The sequence below is a fragment of the Onychostruthus taczanowskii genome, unplaced genomic scaffold, assembly GCF_017590055.1.
Source record: "Onychostruthus taczanowskii isolate IOZ18803 unplaced genomic scaffold, ASM1759005v1 scaffold30, whole genome shotgun sequence".
Classification (NCBI taxonomy): Eukaryota; Metazoa; Chordata; class Aves; order Passeriformes; family Passeridae; genus Onychostruthus; species Onychostruthus taczanowskii.
In genome coordinates, this window is record NW_024500350.1 from 5,652,735 (window position 1) to 5,677,446 (window position 24,712).

General features: G+C 40.1%; 1 protein-coding gene across 3 annotated transcripts in view; it reads right to left on the minus strand.

Annotated features, from left to right (window-relative positions):
* PITPNC1 (phosphatidylinositol transfer protein cytoplasmic 1) overlaps positions 1 to 20,238 on the minus strand; it is a 78,153-nt gene extending 57,915 nt beyond the window's left edge. For 2 of the 3 annotated variants that reach the window (XM_041409532.1, XM_041409534.1), the window contains exon 1: positions 20,105 to 20,228. In XM_041409532.1, the coding sequence (XP_041265466.1) occupies positions 20,105 to 20,152 (48 nt within the window). In that variant the 5' untranslated portion in view covers positions 20,153 to 20,228. Of the gene's footprint in view, positions 1 to 20,104 lie in introns of all 3 variants that reach the window. The other variant, XM_041409533.1, reaches the window with a different exon arrangement.
* Positions 20,239 to 24,712: the final 4,474 nt, after the last annotated feature.

Genomic DNA, 24,712 nt, shown 5'->3' on the forward strand with positions numbered 1-24,712 from the left:
ACTAAGTGAGAAGCTCAAAGAAGTGGAACTGCCTTGAATTTTCTCGAAATGAAAAATTAGATGTGGTTTTGAAGGTTCTATGAAAAAGATGCTGAAAGAAGATGAGTTTTAAGAGCTATCAAATAATTAACCTGTGAAACAAGATGAAAAAAATACAGAATAACACAGACATGGACTGCAGTGCACCTCAGTGTGGGCTGGCTCATTTGGCTGAACTGCTCTGTGCTCCCATGGTGAGATTGTTTCCAACACTCAGGCCAATGTTTGCAGGCAATCCAGGTGGAGATAACCAACCCAATATTGCCTTCAGGACTGTCCCTATTGCCTTTGCTCTCTCTTAGCTTTTCTTAACTATAACTTCTTTTTTATTACTGTTTTTTTGGAACAAAAGATAAAGGACCTTATAACTGAAGACTTACAACCATTCTTATCTCCTGCTGGTCTGTATTTGACTTTACAACGGCCACTGTCTTGCTGAATCTGGCCTGAAATACCAAAAGCAGCTGGCAGTTTGACTTAATCCAGTCTTGCTCTGACAGTAATTCCAATGAAGGCACTTTAGTGCATGTGTTCTGTATTTACTAGCTGTCTGTTTATACTGCTAACAATGATGTTGATACTGCAGCAGGTTATTGCCAGTTAAGTAAAACACAAGTTTATGTTATCATCAACTATTTCTTTTAACACTGACATAATCAGTGTATTGTGTAAATATGTAGTGGTATTTTTCTGTTAACAGAATTGTATTTAAAATTCATGTTATCAGTAGCAGTAAGTGCTTCATGTAAATGAAAATGAACCACTTACATTGAAGAGATTTGTATCTAAAGTATGAGCAGAGAAAGTAACAGATGACCAGTCATTAACTGGCTAACAACTGCCAATACAAGAGATTCTTCTCTTGCTGGTAAAAACTCCACTAAATTTTAATTGCATGATGTTTTACTGTGTCTACGTCAGGCTCAGAAAGCCACAATGAAAATGGCTCCGGAATGTTTCAGTTGCTGGTAAAAATAATAGCAATTATTAAATAAAAATGATTCATTGTATTGGAAATAAATGTCAGAATTTTTTTCCTTTGGAAGGCTCTTATGCCTACAGGGAGCTAGGAAAGGGATTTGAAATTCAACAGACATGTAGTCTTTGCATAAATACTTATGCATGAAAATCCCTTGGCTAAATAGAAACCTTTAAATTTAAGTCTTTGCAAATACAGCTCCATATTCTCAAAGAAGCTTTTTAGGGCTTTCCAGCAGAATTATCAAAATACTCTGCTCTTACTGCATACTCTCACAGATCCTACTATATTTAGGATATATGTTTCTCGTGTTCTTTATCACAGACTTATTTCTATTGCTTATTCTCTTCTATCATATGGCACTGTGTACATTTGAAATGCTCATTTTATCCATTACTTCCATTATCTCAAGTGCAGCAGCCTGTGCAGTGCATCCCAAGGTTCCAGCACGGGTGATAAGAGCCAGCAGCTCACATGAGGCCGGATGATCACACATCACATGATGGCTCTGCCCATGGCAAGGGGTGGGGACCAGATGACCTTTAAAGGTCCTTTCCAACCCAAACCATTCTGTGATTCTATGATAGTCAAGCTCTTTTTTTTCTCAGAAGTTTTCAAAATCCCCCAATATAATTACAAACAAAATCTAGGCTTAAGGAAACCTAACTCTGCTTGTGAAGCCAGGCAGTCAGGAGCTACGGAAAGGGATGGGTGTCTGATTGGAGCTAAATGCACTTGGGTACCTAAACGCTGGCACAATTAAATAATCATGTACCACTTTTTCTCCCTATCTGAGGCAGTTGCATACTAATGTGGATGATTTTACGTAGGGCTTCTGCTCCATTTGCTGAAGTGCTGAAAAACATTCTGGGAAGGGCAAACAGTGCCAGCTCAAGGTCACACGAAGTGAGGACTCCACATGAGCGCGTATCCTCTGGGCATCGCCAGCACGAGGGCCCGGCTGTGATGCAGAAGGATGAGGAATGATGACATTTAAGCAATGGAGGTTACACAAAACAAACCACTTAATCCCAAATTTTTCACAAGCAATTGCTACTCTCTTGTTTCTCATCACCTGGGTACCCCACTTGACACAAGAGATCTGATTTGGAGAAATACTAAATATTTACCAGATTGCCAGCTGCTAAAGGCTATGAGAACTCTTTTTCCAAATCCACTCTGCAAAATCAAGCTCCAAGAGTTAAATACTCAAAAAAGGTGAATATTTTCAACTATTGTCTTAATACAGACTTTTGTCATCAGCAAAATTATAGAATTTGTCCATTTACAAAGTGTAATGAAAATAAATTGATTAATATTTAGTAAATATTCAGATACTTTAGTGATAAACATCACTCAAAGCCATGGTAGACACTGGTTACAGTTTCAGAGATGTAAGTTAGTGGAAAAAAAGATAAAAAAATTACAAGGTGAAAACACCAGTCACACCCAGCCTTTTCAGAAGCCAGTTCTGTGGAAAATATATTCAAAAAGTAGGCAAACCAAAATTTTATGGGCAACATTAATTTTGGCACCTCCTAATTCAAAGTGCCCTTGAACTCTTAAATAGCAATTTTTTAGTCAGTCTAGGTTGATACCAAAATTACCATTTCCCTGCTGTTTTGGAATCTCTGCAAAAGGATAGAGGCTACTGAAATCTTTGCAGACAGGTGAAAATGAACTGAGGTGTCTCTGAGCTCAGAGTGGCAGCTTGCAGATGTGTTTTTTCCTGCTTGTGCTTTTCTTTGTGGTTAAATAAAAGCACTCAGCTTTCAGTTCTTATCTTTTCAATGTGTTATATTCATGCTACAGGAAACAAACATCAGTATTTTGACCCTGTGGGGTTTTTTTTCTGAAAACAAGACATTAATACAGGGTAGAGCAAGCAACAGCAAAACTTCATTTTTTAAATTGGAGAAGCAGCAGCAAAATTAATTTTGAAAGCTTCTTCGTTCACAGCTGAAAGGCTTTGTACAAAACTTCATCCTGGAGTGATATTTTCAGCTGTAATATAGGGGTTAGCAATGGAAATGCTGACAGGCCCATAATTATGGAAGCGGAGCGGGCACCACTATAAAGTATATCAGATAGGCAACTGCTTAAATTCAGTACAAGGTATCAAAAGATGTTCCTGTCTGTCCTCATTAAAGCAGCACTTGAAATTCCTTTTAACCTCTGTGACCCAAACTATTAATTTGATGTTCATCAGGACACATACACCAGGACTAACACTTGCATGAATACACCCCATTTTGTGCTTCAAACTGAATTGGTGGATCATCCTAAATGGTTAAGCTCATAGAAACTGAAAAAATAAGTGGCAAGGCTGAAACATTTTATTTTACAGGACACAAACTAAAGTGATGTAAAGTAACAGAAAAATGACACACATTCCTGTGCTCTATGAGGATTTAAAGCTTCTCTTTAGATCCAGATAAGCAATGATTTATTTGTGTGCAGTATGGAATACTGAGGGGGGAAAAGTGCCATCACCTCTGTTCACTGGATCTTGTTTGACAGCCACCTCATTTACTGGCATGGAACTCTTGATGCCTGCACAAATTCCATGCATGCAAAGGAAAGAGAAGGTCCAGGAAGGCAGGAAGGCAGCTGGGTTAATAATATGCTTATAGTCTGTATAGATTTTAATTTATGTTGTTAATTCTAGCAAAAACATTCACTAAATTGGTAGTATCATTATGATGTGCACAGTATATCCTATTTCTGTAATACATAAATTCTGAAATATCATCTGACTGTTGTCTGCTGTAATAATGTTCTTTTCTTCAGTAGACACAAAGAGCAGCAGGAGGTTACCTTTGAATTATTTCCAACTGTATACTCTATATCATGACTCCAACAAACTCACTCCTATTTCCTTCTCTGCATTAAGGTGCATGAAAACTACAGAAAGAGTGAATTGACCTCTCCTGCATCTAACCAGAAAATCAAATTTTTGGTGCCAAATTCTTCTGAGCAAGCCCTTTTTCAAGCATAAAGAAATAGGTTTTTTTAAAAAAGTATGTGTTGTATTCTGTACAAATGTAGGTCTACAGCTCTTATCAAGTAAGTGAAGTAAGGAATGTCACATTCCACAGAAGCTTGCCTCACTGGAAATGGGATTGATGGTGTTTTTGATGACTAGGTAGAGAAAGAAAACATCTCACTGAACAGAAAGTACTTTCCCATGGAAAGCTGGAATAGTACTATTTTGAGTAATGCCCTACTTAAGCACAGGGACACCCTTACTGTGTCACTCACACAAACGTGATTTGCATGTTTTGATGGTTTAAAACTCTGCCTCAGACTACAGCAATGCCTTCTACAAGATGATTCAGAAGATTATTATATTTGCATATTTCCCCCATTCCTGGCAGCAAAAGCTTCCACGGGCCATCAATTCCAGGACTGCAGCCACCACAGGAGAGCACAAGCAGCAAAACAAAAAGGTCCCAACGTCCACTGATGTCATTCCTAATAAAATGTGGAGCACAACTGGGGCTGCCAGGATTCATGCACTTGTAGTCAGGGGATGTTTCAATTTTCTGATCAGGAAAATATGTTTTCTCCTGAGGAGGACAGGATTTCAGATATCAACAGAGGACAATGTAATTTTGTAGTTCCAGAACAAGGAGCCATATGAGGATTTTTGATTATTAACTGTCTTGCTGAAGAAGATGAGGCAGCAAAGCAAGAAGTGCCAGAACAGAAAAATGTACTGGCTTACCAAGCCAGGCTCATTCCTCCTAGATATCTACTGACCAGAAAAAACCTTGCTTCATCTTGTGCCATTTTGTCCATATTATATATCATTTAGCAAATCATCGGGTTTACAATTTTATTAACAGTCATTAGGAATCAGTTTAAATTTTCTAACATAATTTGGTCCTCTGGTAGCACAGTTTAAAGAACACATAAATGTGAATGTTATATGCAAAAATGACTTGTGGTACTTTGTGGGAGAGTAAGACAAAGCACTTTACCTAAAGCCAGCTGAGTTCTACAGAGTGCAGCTCAGGACAGAATTGATGTGCACATCACACACAGCTCCTCGTTCAATGAATTCTCTCTTAGGTTCATATTTTTGCATTCTTAGTGCAAAAGAAGAGAAACTCTCACTGGCTTCACTGTGGACCTGAGAAGGACATTAATCTTGCTGACCAGCATGTATAGGAATGCTGTCAATTAATTACAAGCATATCAAATGCTTGACTGCATATGGTGTCCATGGTGTGCTTTTCATGTACTGATTTACAGTCAGGGGAGGAGGTTAGAGCAAAAATGTAACTACAAATCAAAGTTAAACAGGGGCATAGAAATGGACCTCAAGATGGACAGTTCTGGGTGTGCTGGGCATGAACCAGGACTGTGGTGATGAAACAGCATCAGGACTGTGTTTGGTCCCAGCAGTGACAAAGTGGGGAATCACTCCTGGAGCACAGAACCCTGTTAGTTTAGATGCTGTGCATCCTACAAGAGCTAGGATCTAAAATAAAGCAAACATTATCTCCTTTCAGAGATGAAACAATCAGAAGAGTTCACAGCTCCAAATGGAAACCAGGGAACATGACATCCTGCCAACCAGCACTTGGCAAAACAACTTCTAATATAATATGCAAATACTGGTGCACTGATAAATATTACTTGCAAAAAATATTAATAAACTGCCTGAAATCCTAACTATTAGCATTACTGCTACCTCTGTGATTCTCTTTAAGAAACAGTCCCCAAATAGTTATGGTTTAAAGGAATAAGAATTAAAAAAAACAGTAATCAAAAATCCTCTATTGAAGTTTAGTGCTTACACGTAGTAAAGCAGATAGCCAAGGTAAAAAAAAAAAAAAAATCGCAGTTGTATTTTAAAGATTGCATCTTTGCATTTACAATTAATTCAGTATGTTGTGTTGGCATTAAACTATAATTTTATACTTTCACCAAGTAAGACAGGAGTTGTATTAATTTGCTTTTCATATGCTTTTCATTTGCTATCATCTATTCGATGTATTGAACAGAAAATTGAGAAAGAGCAGATGAGAATGGTTCCTATTACTCAAGAAAAAGAAAAAAAAAGTGTGTGACTGGCACAGCTTGAATGCATAAACACAGAGTGAAATTTAATACAGCTTTAGTGAGGAGAAGTCATGTGTTAATCTGTGTTTAAAGAGGTCAGCAGGTACACAGCCAGAGCAGACCCAGCAGATAATGGGCAATTTAATATCAAAAGTCCATTTTGCCAAGGCCACAGAATCACAGAATATGCTGGGTTGGAAGGGACCCACCAGGATCATCAAGTCCAACCTCTTAGCCCTGCACATGACATCCCCAAGAGTCACAGCATGTGCCTGAGAACACATTCCCCCATATCCTAAAAGAAACAAATTTCCCATAAGGAAGGTCCTTGCATGGACAAATCATTGTTTACAAGGTGCAATAAAAAGTGAAATAAATAGACAAATAATTTTTAACACTGGAGAGAGGACACCAGTTAAGTCCCAGAGGAATTTGTGGTGGGTCTGAAAGTGTTCCACTCATCACTAACGATGGTTGTAGCAACTTAAGATAACTTGAACTCAACAAGGATGGAAAGCTACATTTTCAAAATTAACCTCCTACAAAAAGGATTTAAAAGAGGGAGTGGGAGGCATATTACAGAGAGTACAAAGAGAAAAAAGGAGAGAACACAGAGGATACAGTTACAGTGATCACTTGCAGCTTGCAAGGCTCAGAGAGCAACTCTTGATTAGATGAAAAGCTCAGTAACTTTATCTCCTTGACCTTAGAGGGAATGAACACCTGGGACACCAGCTTAAAATTCTTTAGCCCAAATTCACCACAGGGTCACCTCAGCACCACAGATGGAAGAGTTCAGGGATGAAAACTTAGGCTTTACCGTGGTCTTCCACACACAGAGGAACCAAAGAGCTCCCAGTTTTCTGCTGGTTAGCCTGTGTCACCCAGCTCTGGTGCTGCTTCTACTTCTGAAACAGAGAGGTACAGCTGAGCCCCAGGGCTGAGCAGTGTGAAATTACAGAGAAACATCTCAGAAGGTCAGCTGAGAGGAAACCAGACCTCCCCTACTGGCAGTGCAGGAATACAGGGAATACATGAGCCTTCAGTCCTGGGCGAGTTCTTTCTCGTTCTGATGGAAATGCAATGCACATCCCAGTGCTATCCTGTCTCAAGGTAATGATTAATTTGTGGAGTTGTACAGAGTCTGCCTGAAAAGGATCCCATACTCAGATGTCAGAAAGGCTTTATGCCACCCACAGGTCTTTGCATTTTCATGACAGCCATTCCCTGAGCAGCTTCATTAGACAGATATGCTGGAACGCTGGCTTCTGTCAAGAAACCTTTCACAGAAGAGTTTGCATAATTTTTGAGTTTATAAAAATTGCTAAAGATTTAACAGGAAAAAAAAAAAAAACCAAAACAGTAACTCATTATTCCATCAGTATAAATACAACATATGAAGAAATAATCGATCTTTGAAGCCTCAAAACTACCATCAATATACAGGTATGAGAAACAGTAAAAAAAAAGTCTACTGATGCTACACCTTTTAGACTTTGATAATACAATTTTTCTTTCCCTGTTTTCTAGAATATCATAGGCAGATGCAGTGCACTAATTTGCTACAGAAAGGACACAAGGAACCAAATTTTCAACTGACTTACTGAGGTGAACTTTATATGTCAACGTTTGCAAAGTTTGCTGTGCCTCCAAAACAGTTTTTGTTTACGACTTACTGAAGTGAACTTTATATGTCAACTTGCAAAGTTTGCTGTGCCTCCAAAACAGTTTTTGTTTAAATCTGACATATGCAAACAATTTGCACACATAAATCAGTGGGGTGATGAAATGCTGATAGAGCTAAAAGACCTTTTGCTTTGAAACTCTTGACTGGAAGAGTCAAAAGTCCAACAGTAAAAAAGGGTTTGCAAGATAAGACAGGCAAAAATGTTCCTCAACAGCTCTGTCATTATTTTTATGTCAGTGATTGCATGATAAAATATTTAATCAGCAAGTCTATTTATTTTCCTACATGGTTTCCTTATATTTCCAGTTTCCAAAAAATGGAAAATACTTTTCAATGTCACCTGACTGAGCAAGTGAATTCTATTGCTTTAAACCTTATTATTTAAATTCCTTTCTCTGAAAAATGCTTTCTGTGTCCTTCCTTTTCCCCTTTTCACTTCTTTTCTTTTAACTGACAAAATGGGTAAAAAATGTTTTAAACCACGAGCATTTTCACTGCAGTGTAACCTGTATTTAAAAAGCAAGATACCAGAGAAATGAACACTCGGGGCAGGAGCAGGGAGTATCAGGAACCACCCATCAACACCAAGATAAAAATTCATGCTACAATTTCACACAGAGAATCGTGACTGTTAAGAATGAATATTCATAGATAACTGCTTAAGAAAAGTGTGGAATAACCTGATATAAACTCAACAAAATGAAGCCTGGTAAAGCTTTCATAAACTTCAAGACTAAATTCTGGTTTGTGGCTGATGAAGACCTTGCTGAAGCAGCAGCTTGACTCCAGACTTGCTCTTGTGCCCACACAGGTAACACTGGTTAGAAGAGTGAGGTATTTATTTCTCAGGTCAATATCTATTTAGATGAGATTTAGGCAGCTCCAAGGCACAGGCTTACACAAGGACTCTGGGACTTTCAAACTTAGTAACAGCACCAGAAGAAAGCAGAGGTCCTAATTTCCAAAAAGAGGTGAAGGGATAACTGAACTGGGAAAACTCAGAAAGGCCAAGAAAAACCCAAGCTGGAGACTGAATTTCCATTAAATCTATGAGTCCAAGTCATGGCCCTTAAAACACATGATCTACTAATCTACATTAATCACCTTCAGCAATGCTTTTTTTATTTCCTTTGATCAAAACTATCTTGCAAACTCAATTTTTTTTTCCTTGACTCACTGTACTTGTCAAAGGTTTGAATTGGCTACAATGCTGAGTTCTCTCCTTCCCTTACCATTAAATATGCATGAATACTTCAAAGCCTAATGCTTTACTGCACACTTACTGTTACATGGAAGTTTGTGAGTGGCCCTAGGGAATGTCTGTAACAATAAACTCAATCAAGTGCTACCTATAACATAAGCCTGAAGTAGCTCACTTAATTTGCAAGTCTAACTTTCAAAATTGTGGAAAAGGCCTGCAAACAAAGATGTTAAGTATAACAACACATGGAAAGGAATGCAATTGCTGTGAGCTTGTAAAAGGCCTTAAGGACCTCCTTGCAAAGCTTTAAGACAGTCTCTGACTCTTGGTCTTGTGTACAAGGCAAGCTGGTTTAAATAACATGGATATTTCCAGCCAATGTAAACCAGCTTAAAAACAAAAATATGACAAAACATACCATCCATGAAAGCTATTTTGTTTGGCTTTGCTGTACAAAATGGTAAAATGTGAAAGGAAAATTGAGAAACAAGAAATAACTCTGAACTGAGTTAAAGAGAAAACTCTGTGTATGCACACATCTCCTGCCCCTGAAAATTCATTTCAAATCCTATAGCTATAGGAAAAATTGGAGGATCCATTTAGCCAAACTTAATAAAGACCAAAGTCTCACAGCTGCTTCTAAAAACAGTACAAAAATCCTCAACAGGAGACTGCTGTGCAGAACTCAGGCAGCAAGCTCCACTCTGCACTTCACTGCTCACACAATTGCACCAATTAGGCATCCTTGGTATGGGTCTATTAACACATATTTTATAAATGCCTTTGGTAATAACCACACTATCCTGACTGAAGTGTTTGCACCTGGTTACTTTATACTCCTGGGCATATGGCTTTGTGCAGTAAATACAGAGCGTGAAATTATTTTGAATTATTTAATTTTTGCATCTTAGAATATTTTAGAGAAAAAAAATCTAGAATTCCTTTTTTCCCCCCACCTAAATGTTAAGAATAATTTAGGACAGCATCTGTGTGTTTCTGTCTTTTTACTCTGAAGAATGGAAAAATATGTACATATTCCATGTGAAAACATGTATTTATATACTATGTGATTCACGTAGGATGTATTGTAGACATACCATTTAACTGATTCTATTGGACTTGACAAAATTTAATCAAAAGCTATTCTTAGGGTCATGAGAGGGGGATGCTTTGAGTAGTGATAGTAGGATGTGTCTTGCCCACATGGAAAATCTGGAAAACTTCGGTGGAAAACAGAAGGAAATGAAGAGTTGAGATGAGGTAAAGGGCTAATTTGTGGAGATCATGAGCAAACAGCAATTGCTGCTCCTCAGATGCTGGTCAGGAAGCAGAGCTTCACCCAGAGCTCAGTCCCCAGGGGAAGGATGAGACAGAGATTTGTCCCCGTGCAGCAGAGCAGCTCCTTCCCTCCTGCAGAAGAACATTTGCTTCTGAAGCCTGAAGTGGAGGATGCTCATTGATGGCCACTGACATTCCTTGGGCTGCCACAAGACAAATCACTCGTGTTGTTTACTCCAGTCCTGGCCACTGAAGACAAACTGGCATGTCTGAAAATGTCTTGGCAAAGAGGCAGGAGTAGAGGTATCTACATTTAACTTGTAATATGCTTGCAGCATGATTAAATAAAAACATAACCACCTGTTACCCTTAATTCAGTGGGAGTATCAATTTTCAATTATAGCATTTACTATCCACCCTCAAGTATGGCAAGGAACACCATGGCAACATAAACACAGTCGTGGCTGCTTGAGAAAGTTAAATTATAAATAGCAATGTATAGCCCATGAGGTCCTGGAAATAAACTAACTAATCCATAGGCATTTGTTACTATGACATAACATTTCCACTCAAATGCTGTTTGCCTCATCTCAAACTCCCTCAGAACAGATTTAGAAGTTTGGCATCACTTGACTCCATGCAAGTTCAAGTTCAGACATGAAAAAAGCAGAGATAGCGGAGAAAATAAGCTATAGCAGAACCGTGGAGAACAAATTAACAACAAAAACAACAAAATCCCTATTTAGGCTTTATTCTGTTTCCACTGAAGTTAATGGGGAAAAAAATCCCAACGTGTCCCAAATGTATAACAGAATCCCCTTAATATAGACAAACATACTGAATCATCCCTGAGGAGAAAAAAAAAAAAGAAAAAAGAAAAAAAGAAAAAGAAACAAAAAAATGGGCTTAACTGAATAGCAAATAGTTTAGAAATTCAAATAAACTTTGTAACCCTCTAAGACACTGGAGAAATTTTGGAACTTGGTGCTCTCTTTAGCTTCATTCTGGGAGAGAGGGCCATGCTAACTGCGGGAACACAGGGATTCAACCCGAGCTGAGTACTCGAGAGGGAGCTGAATTATCAATTGTTCCAGTCTGCTGGGCAGCTCCTTGTTCCCTGCGAGGCCCAGGCCAAGCAAGAGCAGCAGCTTTTTGCCAGCTGGCCGCACGCCTGCTGGGGCTGGAGAGCCTTCCTCTCCTGCGGGTGACCAAGGGCTCGAAGTGGGAGAAAGGAGAGGAAATCAAAGGCTCGGCAAAACTAGCACTGAACGCCGAGAGCAAAGAGGAACCGAGAAGTCTGTGGTGTGAGGACAGCAAGAATTTCACTTAATGTAGGCTCACAGACATTTTAGAGTTTTGACACAAATGTGGGGCCTTAATCTAAGCAGGTGATAATGTTATTTAGGTTAGGCAAGAATAATAAAGATTTAGAGACATCAGCTTGGTCTCTTTCTTGTTCAGAACAACAGATTTGAGAAATGTACATTCTCTTTTAGTTTACAGCCATTGGTTAAAGTCCATTTTTGATCAGACTGATAAAAATCTGTAATGGATCTCCTGAGGTCAATGGAAATATTCCAGATTTACACCATGCAATTAAAGTGGAATTTAAATTCTCAACATTTCTGTTCTAAAAATATGCTTTGTTTTATCACACATATTTGGTGAAATCTTGGTCTCTCTGACATCAGTGACAGCACTCATTGGTATTACTGTGGTCTAATTTTCACGGAGTGTTTTTCTGTTCACACAGAGTGAAGTAAAATAAAAACTGTCCCACTGAAGGAAGATTTAAATCAATTTTATATCAAGTCTATGGGATAAAAGAAGCAGGTAGGTTTTATTTAAGATTGTAATAATGTGTGTATTTAATGTGCTTCATTTGGCTTATTGCAAGTCATTGTACAATTAATTTATTAAATGGAAATATTACCTAGACGTCAGCTAATTTGCACTTTTGAAGAAAACCTGACAAAATCAGAGGAGTAGCTGGATAAATTTGTCAAGCATCTTTCAGAAGATAAGATTATACATACTAGGACCAGGATTCAAATGGACCTAACTAGTGAGACTATTTAAAAATGTCTATGTGTGACCAGGAGAGATCCAAGCTTGGCATGGGTAAGAACTTCAATAGAATTATCATTGTCTTTACCTTTCTGATAAAGACAATTTTTTAGTTCATGGTAGAGTTCTGTATTTTGGAAACCTTTCAAGCAAGGTGGTGCCACTAGCACAAAAGGTTATTTTAATAACTTTTGTACGAAATGAGAGCAAAACCCTGAAAATATATTCAAAAATTAGTTGTGTTTGTCATCAGTGGCTGATTGTTAATCAAGCACTTGAGCAACAGTGTGTGTCACACTGGAGTGTCATTATCACACAATTATTTTGTCATGCATTGTAATAATATTTTTACAGAAAAAAAAAACTGAACACAGTCATAAATTGGTCAACACATTAAACCTAAGATGACATTAAGTGTGATGAAATGGAAAATAGGGCATTCTCAGCATGCTCACAGAAAACAATTCCCACAGAGTCTAAGTATTCCTAAATCACTTGGGCAAGACTAATCTTAGAACAGACACGTAAAAACTCCTAAATAAAGACCATGATTTTTCTGGAGAGCATATGAAGAAGTCTTTTACTTAATCCACAAACATTCATGTCCTGTGACTCACATGACTCCTGGTGCTTTAAATTAAGTGTGTGTGCAAGTTATGGATGTGCTGGAGCTTCAAGAGTGCACAGCAAAACCAGCTTTGGAACAGCAAAAGTACAAAACCCATAGAACCCAAGACTGCTGCAGCATTTTCTAACCACAAACAAGAAAAAGATGGAAGATGCATTTTTTTCCCCCAAGAAGAGCCATTAAAATGTCATTCCTACAATTTAGCACCCTGCATTGTACTTAAGAAAATTAAAAATAGCATTTTGATACACATCCAAGGATTCAAAATTGGCTGATCACTTATAACCAAAACTGGAAAGAAATGATGAACTTAGAAGGAAATAAACAAGACTAAGCCTAGACTAAAAGCATTATATATAAACACAGGTGAAGTTCAAGTCTGGTTTCTTCCACCTACAGAGTGTAAATCCATCTGTTAATCCAACTTGAAATCTAAACTACCTTTTCTTCACTTCTTTTTAAACACAGTCAATAATCCTGGGGAGCACCTTTCTCCTTGCTTTTTAGATGCCTGCAGACACTGGCAATTACACTGAAATACATGCACAACATCCCTACAGAGAGTTCTTCAGGCTGCACTGGAGGGCTCACAGCAAATTTGCATGAAATGTCATTATTTGCTTTATTTTGGCATAAAGTCCCACAAAATCTACTGCTGATCATGACAGATGCTCTATGAACCAATGATGATAAAGATAAATATAAGGAAAATTATAATTCTGTGGAAAAAAAAAATTCCAAGTAACTTTTCCATTAATAAGGACACAAAGGATTATTCCTCACCCACAATGACTGAGAATATTCAAGGGTTTGTATGTGTGTGTTATCCATCCTCAGAGTATATAATGGTTGCTTGTGAGTTAGTTGGACAGCCAAAGTGCAAAGCCTCAGTGGATTTTAGCATCCACAGCTGACTTGCTTCCATAAGAACAGCCTGGGGAACACATTTGTCAGCTCACCAGTCACACAGAAGAATTTAGTGAATGAATCATTGTTAAAAATGATGGATTTTCCATTATCTGACTGGGCAGCCTTTTGTACCCAAGAACATGATCTCTAACAGATTTTAACAATGTAAATGCCTATCAGACTCAAATGAATACTTATGAAGGAAAATATAATTTGTAACCTTTCCTAATTAGTACAAAAATCTTTGTATTCCTCTAATCTAAAGGGCTTTATAGACTTTCAGAACTGTTAATCACCTGAATTTTTTATAATATATGCAGTCAAGCACATGAAAATTTGTATAGTTATTTTATTTCTATATAGTTATATTAGTTATATAGTATATACTACATAATATATAGTATTTACTATATTATATTCTATTTTATATTATATTTTTATATTACATATTATATTATATTTTATTATATATAACATATGTATTAGTTATAATTATAGTTATATAGGTATATTATTTCTAACCTTAAAAGTATGAAGAATGAAGAAATCAAACTGACTGGACTATGGGAAAATGTACTTGATATATCAGAGCTATCAAACTTCAAGACACCAATATTGACATCTACATTCATTACTAAGTACATAAACAGAAGTTGTCAGAATTTCAAAAGTGCTGATCATTCGACATTAACATCAAATCTTACAAGAACTTAATGTTCTCAGCAAGACAAAGTCCACCCCAAAACAAAAAACCCAGAAAATTCTAAGTTTTAAAAGCCAGTATTGACATTCTGTGTTTTCTTCTCCCTGTTCTTTTGTTTCCAAACCTACATTATGCTTCAAAAACAAACACAGCTCATGGAGTTCTTGATAGCATCAAGGCTTGTAGAGTGCTTTAGCTACAAAATGTCCTAAACCACCAACAGGCTGCATTTTCTTTTGTGGGAAATGCAAAACTGGGCCTGTACTTTGCTAATAAAGCCCTCAAATCAAATGTGTGGTATTATTTGCTATACCTATACACACACACACACATGTATATATATATACACCTTGGAGAAAACAAGTGTTGACAAGGAAAGACAGAACAAGAGAGATAGAGAGAGACGGATGTCAAAGTTTGGTGTTCCTTGGGTAATATCTAATCTTTTCCACTGAAAGATTTTTTTAATGATTTACACTGAAGTCTGCAGAACAAAGTTTTTCTTGTTTCTTTCAGAGTTACGGTGAAATGTCCAAACAGGAGTAAGGGGGGAAACTGCATATTTTTGGATTTCTATTTGCAGTGGAAATCGGTGAAGGTTTGACATCTGCTCTGCACTGCTGCACTTTTACAGCTGACCACAACTAATGTAAGAAGGCCAAACCAAAGCAAGATGTTTATTTTTGCCCGTGCTAAAAAACAGCTCTCACTTTCATCTGCTCCTTCTTGCAACTAGACCATGGACCAAAAGAAAATTCAATAGGTATTCTTCCTTGGTGTTAATAGCTAACTTCTGGTGCTTTCTCTCCTTTATCTGTTACAATGATTCTTCCCAGGCCATGAGATTTAAGGTGAATTTTTGGTCATACTGTGTGCAGCAAAGGCCTTGTGAGGAGAGTAGACATGACCACCCACCAAAGACCACATCCAACCCCTCTGCTGACAAGAGACACACACAAGGAATTCTTTTAAAGGGTAAAAATATGCTCAGAATGGTGTGAAGAGGTTTTGTAGCTCAATAATTAACTCTGAATCCTCCTCAGACAAATGTGTCAGGGCCTCCACTGTATTAACTGCAAAAGGCAGGTGAGGTTGCTGACATTCTCAGAAGGCATCTCCTGGCAGAATGATTAACTACAGCAAAAGGTCCTTTATGTTTCATAGCAATTCAGTATACTGTAAAGGAATTGGTGTAAGATGCATTAGAGCTGTTGATAGCTTAAATTAAAATAGCACAATAAGCCTCTGTTTTTGCTGGGCAACCTCAGCTCAAAAATGCCAGATAAACATTTTCTACAGAGGTCACGGACATGACACGGTCCAACTACAATTTCATTTACAAGTAATTAAAATAAATTAAATTTGATAAAATTACTTCAGCTTAAGTTTGTTTATAGTCCTCTTGCTTATGACCAACATACTGCTTTTACAAGTGTTCCATACATTTATATATTCCTGAAAATATGTTCTGTGGCTATAGTTGGGAAATGAAGGAAATGGGCATAGTTGACCATTATTTAATCTGTTTGCAGGATGAGTGGATGCAGTTTGCCCTGCAGCAGATCACTGTACTTCAGAAAAAAACTTATTTTACACTTTATACCCTACTAAAGGCTTTGCTGTACCACATTCATATAGTTATGTCCAACTATTGTAACACCTGCTGACTCTCAGGGCATAACAACCCTTTCTCATATGCTTTCAATGAGCTTTAAATCTGTCTGAATAAAACATGTTATAACATGTACCCTTTGTACACAAAATGGGAGACTATGAAATCTTCTAAAGAAGAAGTGCACACGAGATTCAGAGGATACAAATGCTGTTTACACAGATGTTGTTGAAATAATTTTATGTAAATAATCCACACTGGGAGAATTCATAATGTTTGAAAAAAGAACTAAACAATGGATATTTTTATAAAGCAGCAAGGATAACACCTCTAAAACCAGAATTTGTTAATGCTGAAAGGATTTTTTGCTGAAAAACCATGATCTGCATTTACAGACATTTTGCAGGTCTCTGCTTGTTTGTATTCATGACAATACAGCTGTTCCTCCACACCTCATGCAGGCAGTGCTCCCCACAGATTCAACTTGACTTTTATTTAAAACACAGAGTGGGAGTGATTCCACCAGCCTCAGCAGAGATAATCTTGGTTGAAATAAAGAACAAAGGAAAGAAAAACCTGTCAGGACTTTAGGTACTGACCATGCACATAGAGCTCAAAACTAACAGAAGCCTTAATGGTCATCCCTGTTTCCAAGGAAAAAACCCTATGGGTCCTTTAGTTAGTAGTTTATTTGATGTTCAGCTTTCAAATTTACACAACCCAGCTTCACATCACTCATAGCATTTTATAGCAGTAACAACCCAATTTTCAACAGGATCCAGCAAAAATGTCTTTCCATCTATTTCCCCAAAGAATAATCACTTTGCTCACAAATCAAGAATTTCACTGTACTTTGCCTCTTCCAGAAGATTTCAGTACCACACTAACCTGTCACATTTGGTTTACATTTTCAGATATAGGTATCTCTAAATCACAAACCCATGTAATCCTTCCTTTGAAAAATTGTGGAATTCTGATTGCAATGAGCTCCAAGCCTGAGAATTTTTTAGCATCTCTGCTCTTTTCAATTGCTTGGTTCTTTTCACTTCCTTGGGAATGTGTTTTTTTAACTGATGATATTTAAAACCCACAATGCAGCCTATTATAATATCCTCTCATATGATGTAACAAGCTATTTGTAAGAATGAACTAACACATGAAAATGCAAGGGAAAAAACACCCAAGCAGCAGGCTTATTTATTAATTGCAGCTGGAATGAAGACTGGTAACATATCCTATGGAATTGCTGGAACAGATTTTACTCACTTTATATACTAATGCAAGGAAAGGGCTTTTTCTAATTTATGAGGTCTCAATGTTAACAAATTGATTGAATTTGCCAAAAGTACCATAAATGAGATAAAGAATGACTTCTCATTGGCAATCATATTGGTTTTGTCAACCAACAGTCCCATCCTGACCTTATTTGCAAAGTTCTTACAGCAGATGTTATTATTTTGCTTAGCAGTTAACACGGTGCATCCTTTCTCAAAATATTTTAAAGCTGATCAGGCAGCTTGTGACTATGCACACATAACAGACCTAAACAGCTGTCAAAAACTGAATTTACTGAGGAAGGCTCATCTTTGAATAAGAACTGTAGTGTGGTGCCACTGCACCTCAGCAAGAACTCTTGGAACAACCCATCTTTCCTGGTGCTCATGGACAAGGAACAAATACGCATCTCCAGCTCCTGTAGCCTGGCTCAAAATACACCACAACAGTTCAGTCTGTAGCAAACAGCATTTCCTAGGAGATGTTTTCTTTGCAAGAAAGCATTTGGCTTAAACAAACCTCCTATAAGTATTTGGGTATCTTATCTAATAAGGGCATCAAGGAAAGAAGGCCTCAGGAACAGGATCTGCAGTAGCTAATGAAGGAATTTCCTATCCACAACAGTGCCAGAAACTCTTTAAACCTGGAGACAGTGCTGCTGTTACACTGACATCTATCAGTTTTTAACTCTTCTCTAGAGGTAAATTTAGGTGGTGACAGTCAGCCAGAGCAGCACAGGCTCCTCCACTGCTGCCTGCACAGGTATTTACATGCAAGGTCACGACTTCCAGCTACTTGCCTGGACATTACACAACACTTTACTGCACATTTTTCACATTACACACAAAATCTGACTGCAGATGATTGGACACAGGTGCTTGGCTGACAGAGCTAACACTTCATCTTCCTGCCTGTGCCAGATTATTTTCACAGGAATGATATGGAGACCACTCTCGTGACAACACCACAAACTAAGGACATACTTCTTTCTCATTCATGTTGTGAGACTTCTGTGGATGGATAACTGGCAAGGCAGTGCTAAAAAAAGAAAGCTGCTCAAGGAAGTGCTTTTGGATGTACGTATAAAGTGCACAGGCTGAAAGGCAGAACATCCAAACAGAAAAACCAGAGTTTATTAAGTCTATGTAAGAAAAACAGCACAAAAAGGGAAACCATGCTGTTGTATAAGAAAAAACTGCATTTTCCCCACACTTATTGAGACAGGACCTCAAAAATTCTTGGGTGCTTAACTGCCGGTGGTATCCATGCAGGTCAGGTACCACCCAAGTGCCACTGCACACCAGAGCCCAGCATCCTGACTCGGCAGGAAATTGCAGCTCCTGTGGAATCTGCCTTTCCCTCAAAGCCCACTGAACTTCAGAGTGACTTTGCACCCTGCAGAAGGCAGTTTGGGCTTCTTAGAACCAAAATGCTCTTGCCTTTTGAAGGGTGAGCATTGCCCCATCATGTTCTTCTGACAACTGCACAATGCAGCACCTTGTTCTACACAGATGGCAAAAAATCTCACTGTGCTGGTAGTTAATGTGCAACTGAAGGTAAAAATAAGATAACACCGCCTTCCTGAGACTGCAAGAAATGTCACAAAGATGAACTACTATGAGAAATACATGGTGGCACATCTTTAGTGTGCAAATACTGTAAGAAAAATAAGATATTTGCTAATTTCAAAGTTTTGTCCTGGTTCATTTTATAACAATTAAATTGATGCTAAACATCAGACATGTTCTAGGTTCCTCATTCAGGCATCACAGCTACAGTGCTTGGATTAAATAATGGACGTGGCGCGGCGCCCCCTGGCGGCTCCAGCGCCGCCCGCGGGACCAGCGGAACTTTGCGCGCAGCTCGGCGCAAAATGCGCGCTCAGAGAGGGCTCGCTCCCCTTCGTGATGCCCAATCCGCAGCAGAAATGGCCAAATAAGACAGTACCGAGGTTTTTTTGTACTTGCAGGACACTAAACCATAAAGCACCGTCTCCTTTCCAAACGCCATGAGGCCTTTGGACACCCAGTTGCCCCCACAAACACTCCATGAGCACCAGTAGCTCCAAAGCACGTGTACTCCGTGTAGGTATTACTGCCTTAATTAAAACAGTGAGCAGGTGGGAAGCCTGCAGATAAATAAAAATATAATGTTCCTAACACAGAGTTCTGAACACCGACAAAGAGCTGTTTGACTTTCAATGACTTCTTTAAATGACAACAAAGTTTTACTAATAAATGATCACCTCTCTTCCCTACCTGTATGGAGTTTCAGGCCACGTTCAGCTGCGAGGGTATTTTAAGCAAAGGTGAAATATGTTTAGAATCTGGGTTTTGGACAAACGCTTTATCAGATAGAAATTTCAGCACAAAACATTCCCTTGCAAATATGCATGAAATTCCTCTGAAAAGTCTGGTTGGAAAATCTTTATAATCAATATTTTGATGACACAATGCTTTTGATACACTTAAGTTACCTTCGTTCCTGCAGGATTCCTATATTTTCCAACAAAAACATTCCTCTCTAACCAGTCATCTCCGACTAAGTTCATTACACGAAGAAAAAATATTCAGCAAAACAAATATAACCTCAATTCGCCTTGCAAGAGAAAAGGCTCGGTAAGGAACAGCGTCTCCGGTACGAGCGCGGATCTTACCTCTTCAACTGTCAGAGGCATACAGATCCGGTACTCCTTCATGAGCATATTCCTGCTGCTCAGTGCGGACCGGCGAACTGGGAGAAAGTGGCGATTTCTGCACAGAGATCGACGGAACCAAACACGGGGGGAAAGAATTAAGCCTCTTTTCTCTGTGCGCGCTTGACAATGCGTCCACAAGACAGTAATGTAACCATCCAGGAAGGCTGACCCAGCAAGAAGAGAAACCACCACAACCGCTTCTTTCTCCCAGTTCTTCCTCCTTCACACTGCGATCATGGGAATCTCACAGACGCTCGCACCGAGATACGCTACAAAGTCTCAAACCCCCACCGCTCTCGCCCCAGCCGAAGACATCCGTCGGAAGTGCATGGAAACGCCGAGCTCTCTCGCGGCTGTGTCAAGACATGCCTGGGGCGGCGAAAAGAACAAACGAGCCGAAAATGTGGCTTTCGCCCCCGCCGGCAGCACGTCGGGCGGCAGGAGAGACGCGATGCCGATTCCCAAGACAAAGGCTTTTTATAACGTCGCCTTTCCCGGCTGCCAAACGCGGCTCCCACCTCCCCGCCGCAACGCGGCTGCGGCCGCCGCGGCTCCCGCTGGGCTCGGGGGAGGGCACGGGGGGGCAGCGCGGCGCTCCGGCGGGCGGCCAGTCTAATCTGTTCCGGGGGTGCTCACGGGCGGGCGGGCGCGGAGCGGCTGCAGCGGCGGCGGCCCCGGCGGGGCTCGGCTGACATCAGCGGGGCGGCAGGAAGGAGGGAGGGGGCCGGCGGGGGAGCAGCGGCCGCCGCCGCTCGGGCGGGTTCAACGGGGCCGGGCCGCGGGGCTCCGGGCAGCGCACGCCGGCGCCTCCCGGCAAGGGGACACCGGCAGCGCCGATTCCCAAGAATTCGCGATTTCAGTTAATTCTGCCGCGAAGATTTCTCGGGTTTTGGAAGTTTATCGCCCTGCGTGTGACGAGGCACCTTGCAGAGCATTCACACCCCGTGCAGGAGCGGCGAGCCCGGGAGCCTCGGGCTCGCACCCTCCTCCTGGTACAAAAGGAAAGGACAGCGTGGGCTCGGTGCGGACATACACAGGATGTGGAGGCCTCACCCATTTCCCTTCTGGTCAGCCCTCTGCTATCAGCCAGCACATTTTGCAGCACAAATAAACCCCTTTTTCATATAGTTTTTTACTTACAAACGACACAGAGAAAGTTCAGTGAAAAAACGCCTCCTTCCTAGCTGAACTATAAAGCCAGAACCTTTTTAGGAGGTCTCCCCCCCACCTCCTTTAGTGAGGAATTTGTTAGTGAAATAGTTTTTTAATATGCTTGGGGGTTGTTTTTCAGAGAAATTTACCCATCATTAAGTTACAACTTGAAATGCACAAGAACCCAATTCTGAAACTACCTGGGAACCCCGAACTGTTACACAACCTCAGCATTTCATGTTTAAAATGCTCATCCTGCTGTTTCTCCTGTTCTCCCAGTGGCTATAAAGCCACTCACTGGATTGCAGAGAAGCACTGTAAGAGCAAAACACAAGACACTGCCCAGATAATGGTACAGTATACATCTGCACTTACATACCAGTTATTTGCAAAAAAATAAAAGCGATGAAATACTGTATTTGGAACAGTTAAAGAGGAATTTAGGTCTACAATGAAATGTGTGTTTCATAACAAGAAAGAGCAAAAGCCCCTCAGAATTTCATTGGTTCTGGATGTGCATTTCAGAGCTGCGGGTATAATTCTCAGCCCAGAGGACACAGTGCCATCTCCTGGAGCCAACAATGTCTGTTTGCCAGCCTCTTGCAATAATGGCACAATATTTCACATCCCTGCCTTCCCAGGGAAGTGCAAACACCTACACAAAGAAATAAAAATCTGAGAGCTCTATTAACAGTCTGGATTTTCAACTGAGGTATGAACAATGTGTTTAATGAGACTTCTGTCTCAAATCTGACACAGCCATTTATAAATATGGAAACTGTGGCTGTAATTCATAATGTTGGTACTGTATGTTCCTGAAATTCCAAGCAAAATAGCAAAACCAAGGCAATACCTTGTGATACCTCACGGCAGGAAGGACATTGAGATGCTGGAGCGTGTCCAGAGAAGGGAGTGGAGCTGGGCAAGTCTGGAGCACCAGAGGTGGCTGAGGGAGCTGGAGCCTGGAGAAAAGGAGGCTCAGGGGGAACCTTCTGGCTCTCCACAACTCCCTGGCAGGAGGGGCCAGTTGGGGTGCGGGGGGAGGGATGGTTGGACTCTTCTCCCAGGGAACAAGTGATGAGAGGAAATGGCCTCAAGCAATGCCAGGGCATGTTTAGATTGGATATGGGAAAAATTTCTTCACAGGGTTGTGAAGCATTGGAACAGGCTGTCTAGGGAGGTGGTGGAGTCACCATCCCCAGAAGTGTCCAAAAAGTGTTGTTTGGATGTAGGGACATGGTTTAGTGGGGAACACAGTGGTGGTGCTGGGCTGACCGTTGCACTTGATGATCTTAAAAGGCTTTTCAACCATAATGGTTCTGTGATTCTGTGGTATTACCCACAGATGAGAGGCAATCCTCATTCAGATCTAAAGCATTTTTCAGTTTTAAGTGTTGTTTTAGTGGCTTCTTCCACTGGGAACAATATTTCTGGTTTCTGCTGAAACACATTGTAAAATAACCTGAACTTCTTGGCATGGGGCCTTGATGCTACCCAGCTATAGGCAAGGACACTGATTTCAATAAAACCAGGAGAAAGTCTTAAACCAGTTTATCACCTATCACGTGATTTGAACACAAAGCAAACCCTGCAGCTCTGTGTACATTAACAAAGCAGATCTGCAGAAAGCAGCGTGTCAAATAGCGAACGTGCTCCAAATGGAAACCAAGACCAATTCCCATACCTGCAGCAAAACATTCTCCAGTCAGGGGGAAAGCAGTGACCCCAAGGATATCCCTTACAACTCCCTGCTGGGAGTGCCCAGACTCTTTCCAAAGCACACTCCCCAAATGCTTCCCAGGGGACATGCTGAGACAGAAAACTTCCAGCTCCCACGAGCCGGGCAGTGCCTGCCAGGCATTCCTGCCTCAGTTTTGGGTTTTGATTCCCATGAATTGGCAGAAATTTTCAGTCTTACCTCTGCAACATGCTCTCAATGCTCTGTTGTGAAAATGAGACATTTTTCACTCATTGTTCATTTCTGACCTGGGGGGAAAAAGCCCATATGTTAAATTATGCTGAGTATGAACTCCAGATGGACTTGAGTCAGCAAAGTGTCACTTCAGAGTAAGAGACAGCTAGAGCCAAGCTGTTTCTTTGGGTGTTTCACTAAGGACTTTGGAATAAGAATTTAATTTCTTTTTTAGCCACTCTATATTGGAGGCTACAGCTGCTTCCTCTTTTCCCAGCATACCCATGCAGGTAAAGGAAAACAGCAATTGCAAAAGGAATTTATTTTCTTCCTCTTTCACTCACTTGTCTGAACCAAATTACTGTGTATGGGACTACGTTCAATTAGATTAGCAAGTGACTTTTAACTTCCCTGGAAGCCATCACTCCCAATCCATCACCTGTAAAAATATACTAACATTACCATGAGCTAAAAGAATGAGTTTATAAAAATAAAAGCTCTGTAATAATTTGTAAATGGCCAGAGTTAGGGAAGAACAACTGATACACTCTGTGTGATACATGCATGTATTTTCAGTATCTAAGTCAACTGAAATTAAGTAAAAATGATTAAGGATAATGGATAAATTCTGTTGGCAGACTTTTCAAATCAAGTTTGTGTTCAAACAGAAAGTAATTCAAAGCTCATGATCTGTGCTGTGCTAATTGGAAGGCATGTATCAGACACAGTTCCAAATATACAGTATTGGAGCTCTGTATTCACTTAATTGAATTACTCTGAATTTACACCAGTGCAGCAGATGTAGGAACTCAGTCTTAATTCTGTCAACAAAAGATTTAAACCAGTTATCTCAAATAGCCCTTTGCCACGTTAACATGTTGGTCTGTGTACAGCATGATCTGAAAGTAACACAGCACAAAATGTAATTTTGTGGTAACTTCTTTTTGGAAATCCTAAATACCATCCAAAGATTCCCATGGCAGGTGGTTGGAACTAGGTGATCCTAAAGTCCCTTCCAACCTAAACCATTCTGTGATTCTGATTCAGGGTGGTTCCTGAGTATCTGAGGTGTTTGCTTGCACACACAAGGGAGTTTTTCTGGATTTCCCCAGAGAATGAAACTTCTGTAGTATATGAAATTGTGTTGGGAGATGATGGCAACCTGCCTGCAAGGCATTGCACCAACATCTCACAACTTTTCAAACACATTGATGGTACAACACTGTCTAGATCAGGATCCTTGTGCCCTTAAAACCCATGGTGTGTCCTACCTTTCCTCCACCTCTCCAGCAAGGCTACATCATTAAAAGACTCAAGGCTGGAATGAGATACAGTGAAATCCCCAAGGTGAAATCAGCAGCTACAGAACCCAGAGTGCTCCACTGCTGCCACACCTGAGGCGTGCCCACACGGCCTGGCTGTCCCCAGATGTGGGAGAACACAAACCCACCATCCTCCTGCCCCACCACCCCCCAGCTCCGAGCAGCACCGCGGGAGCTGAG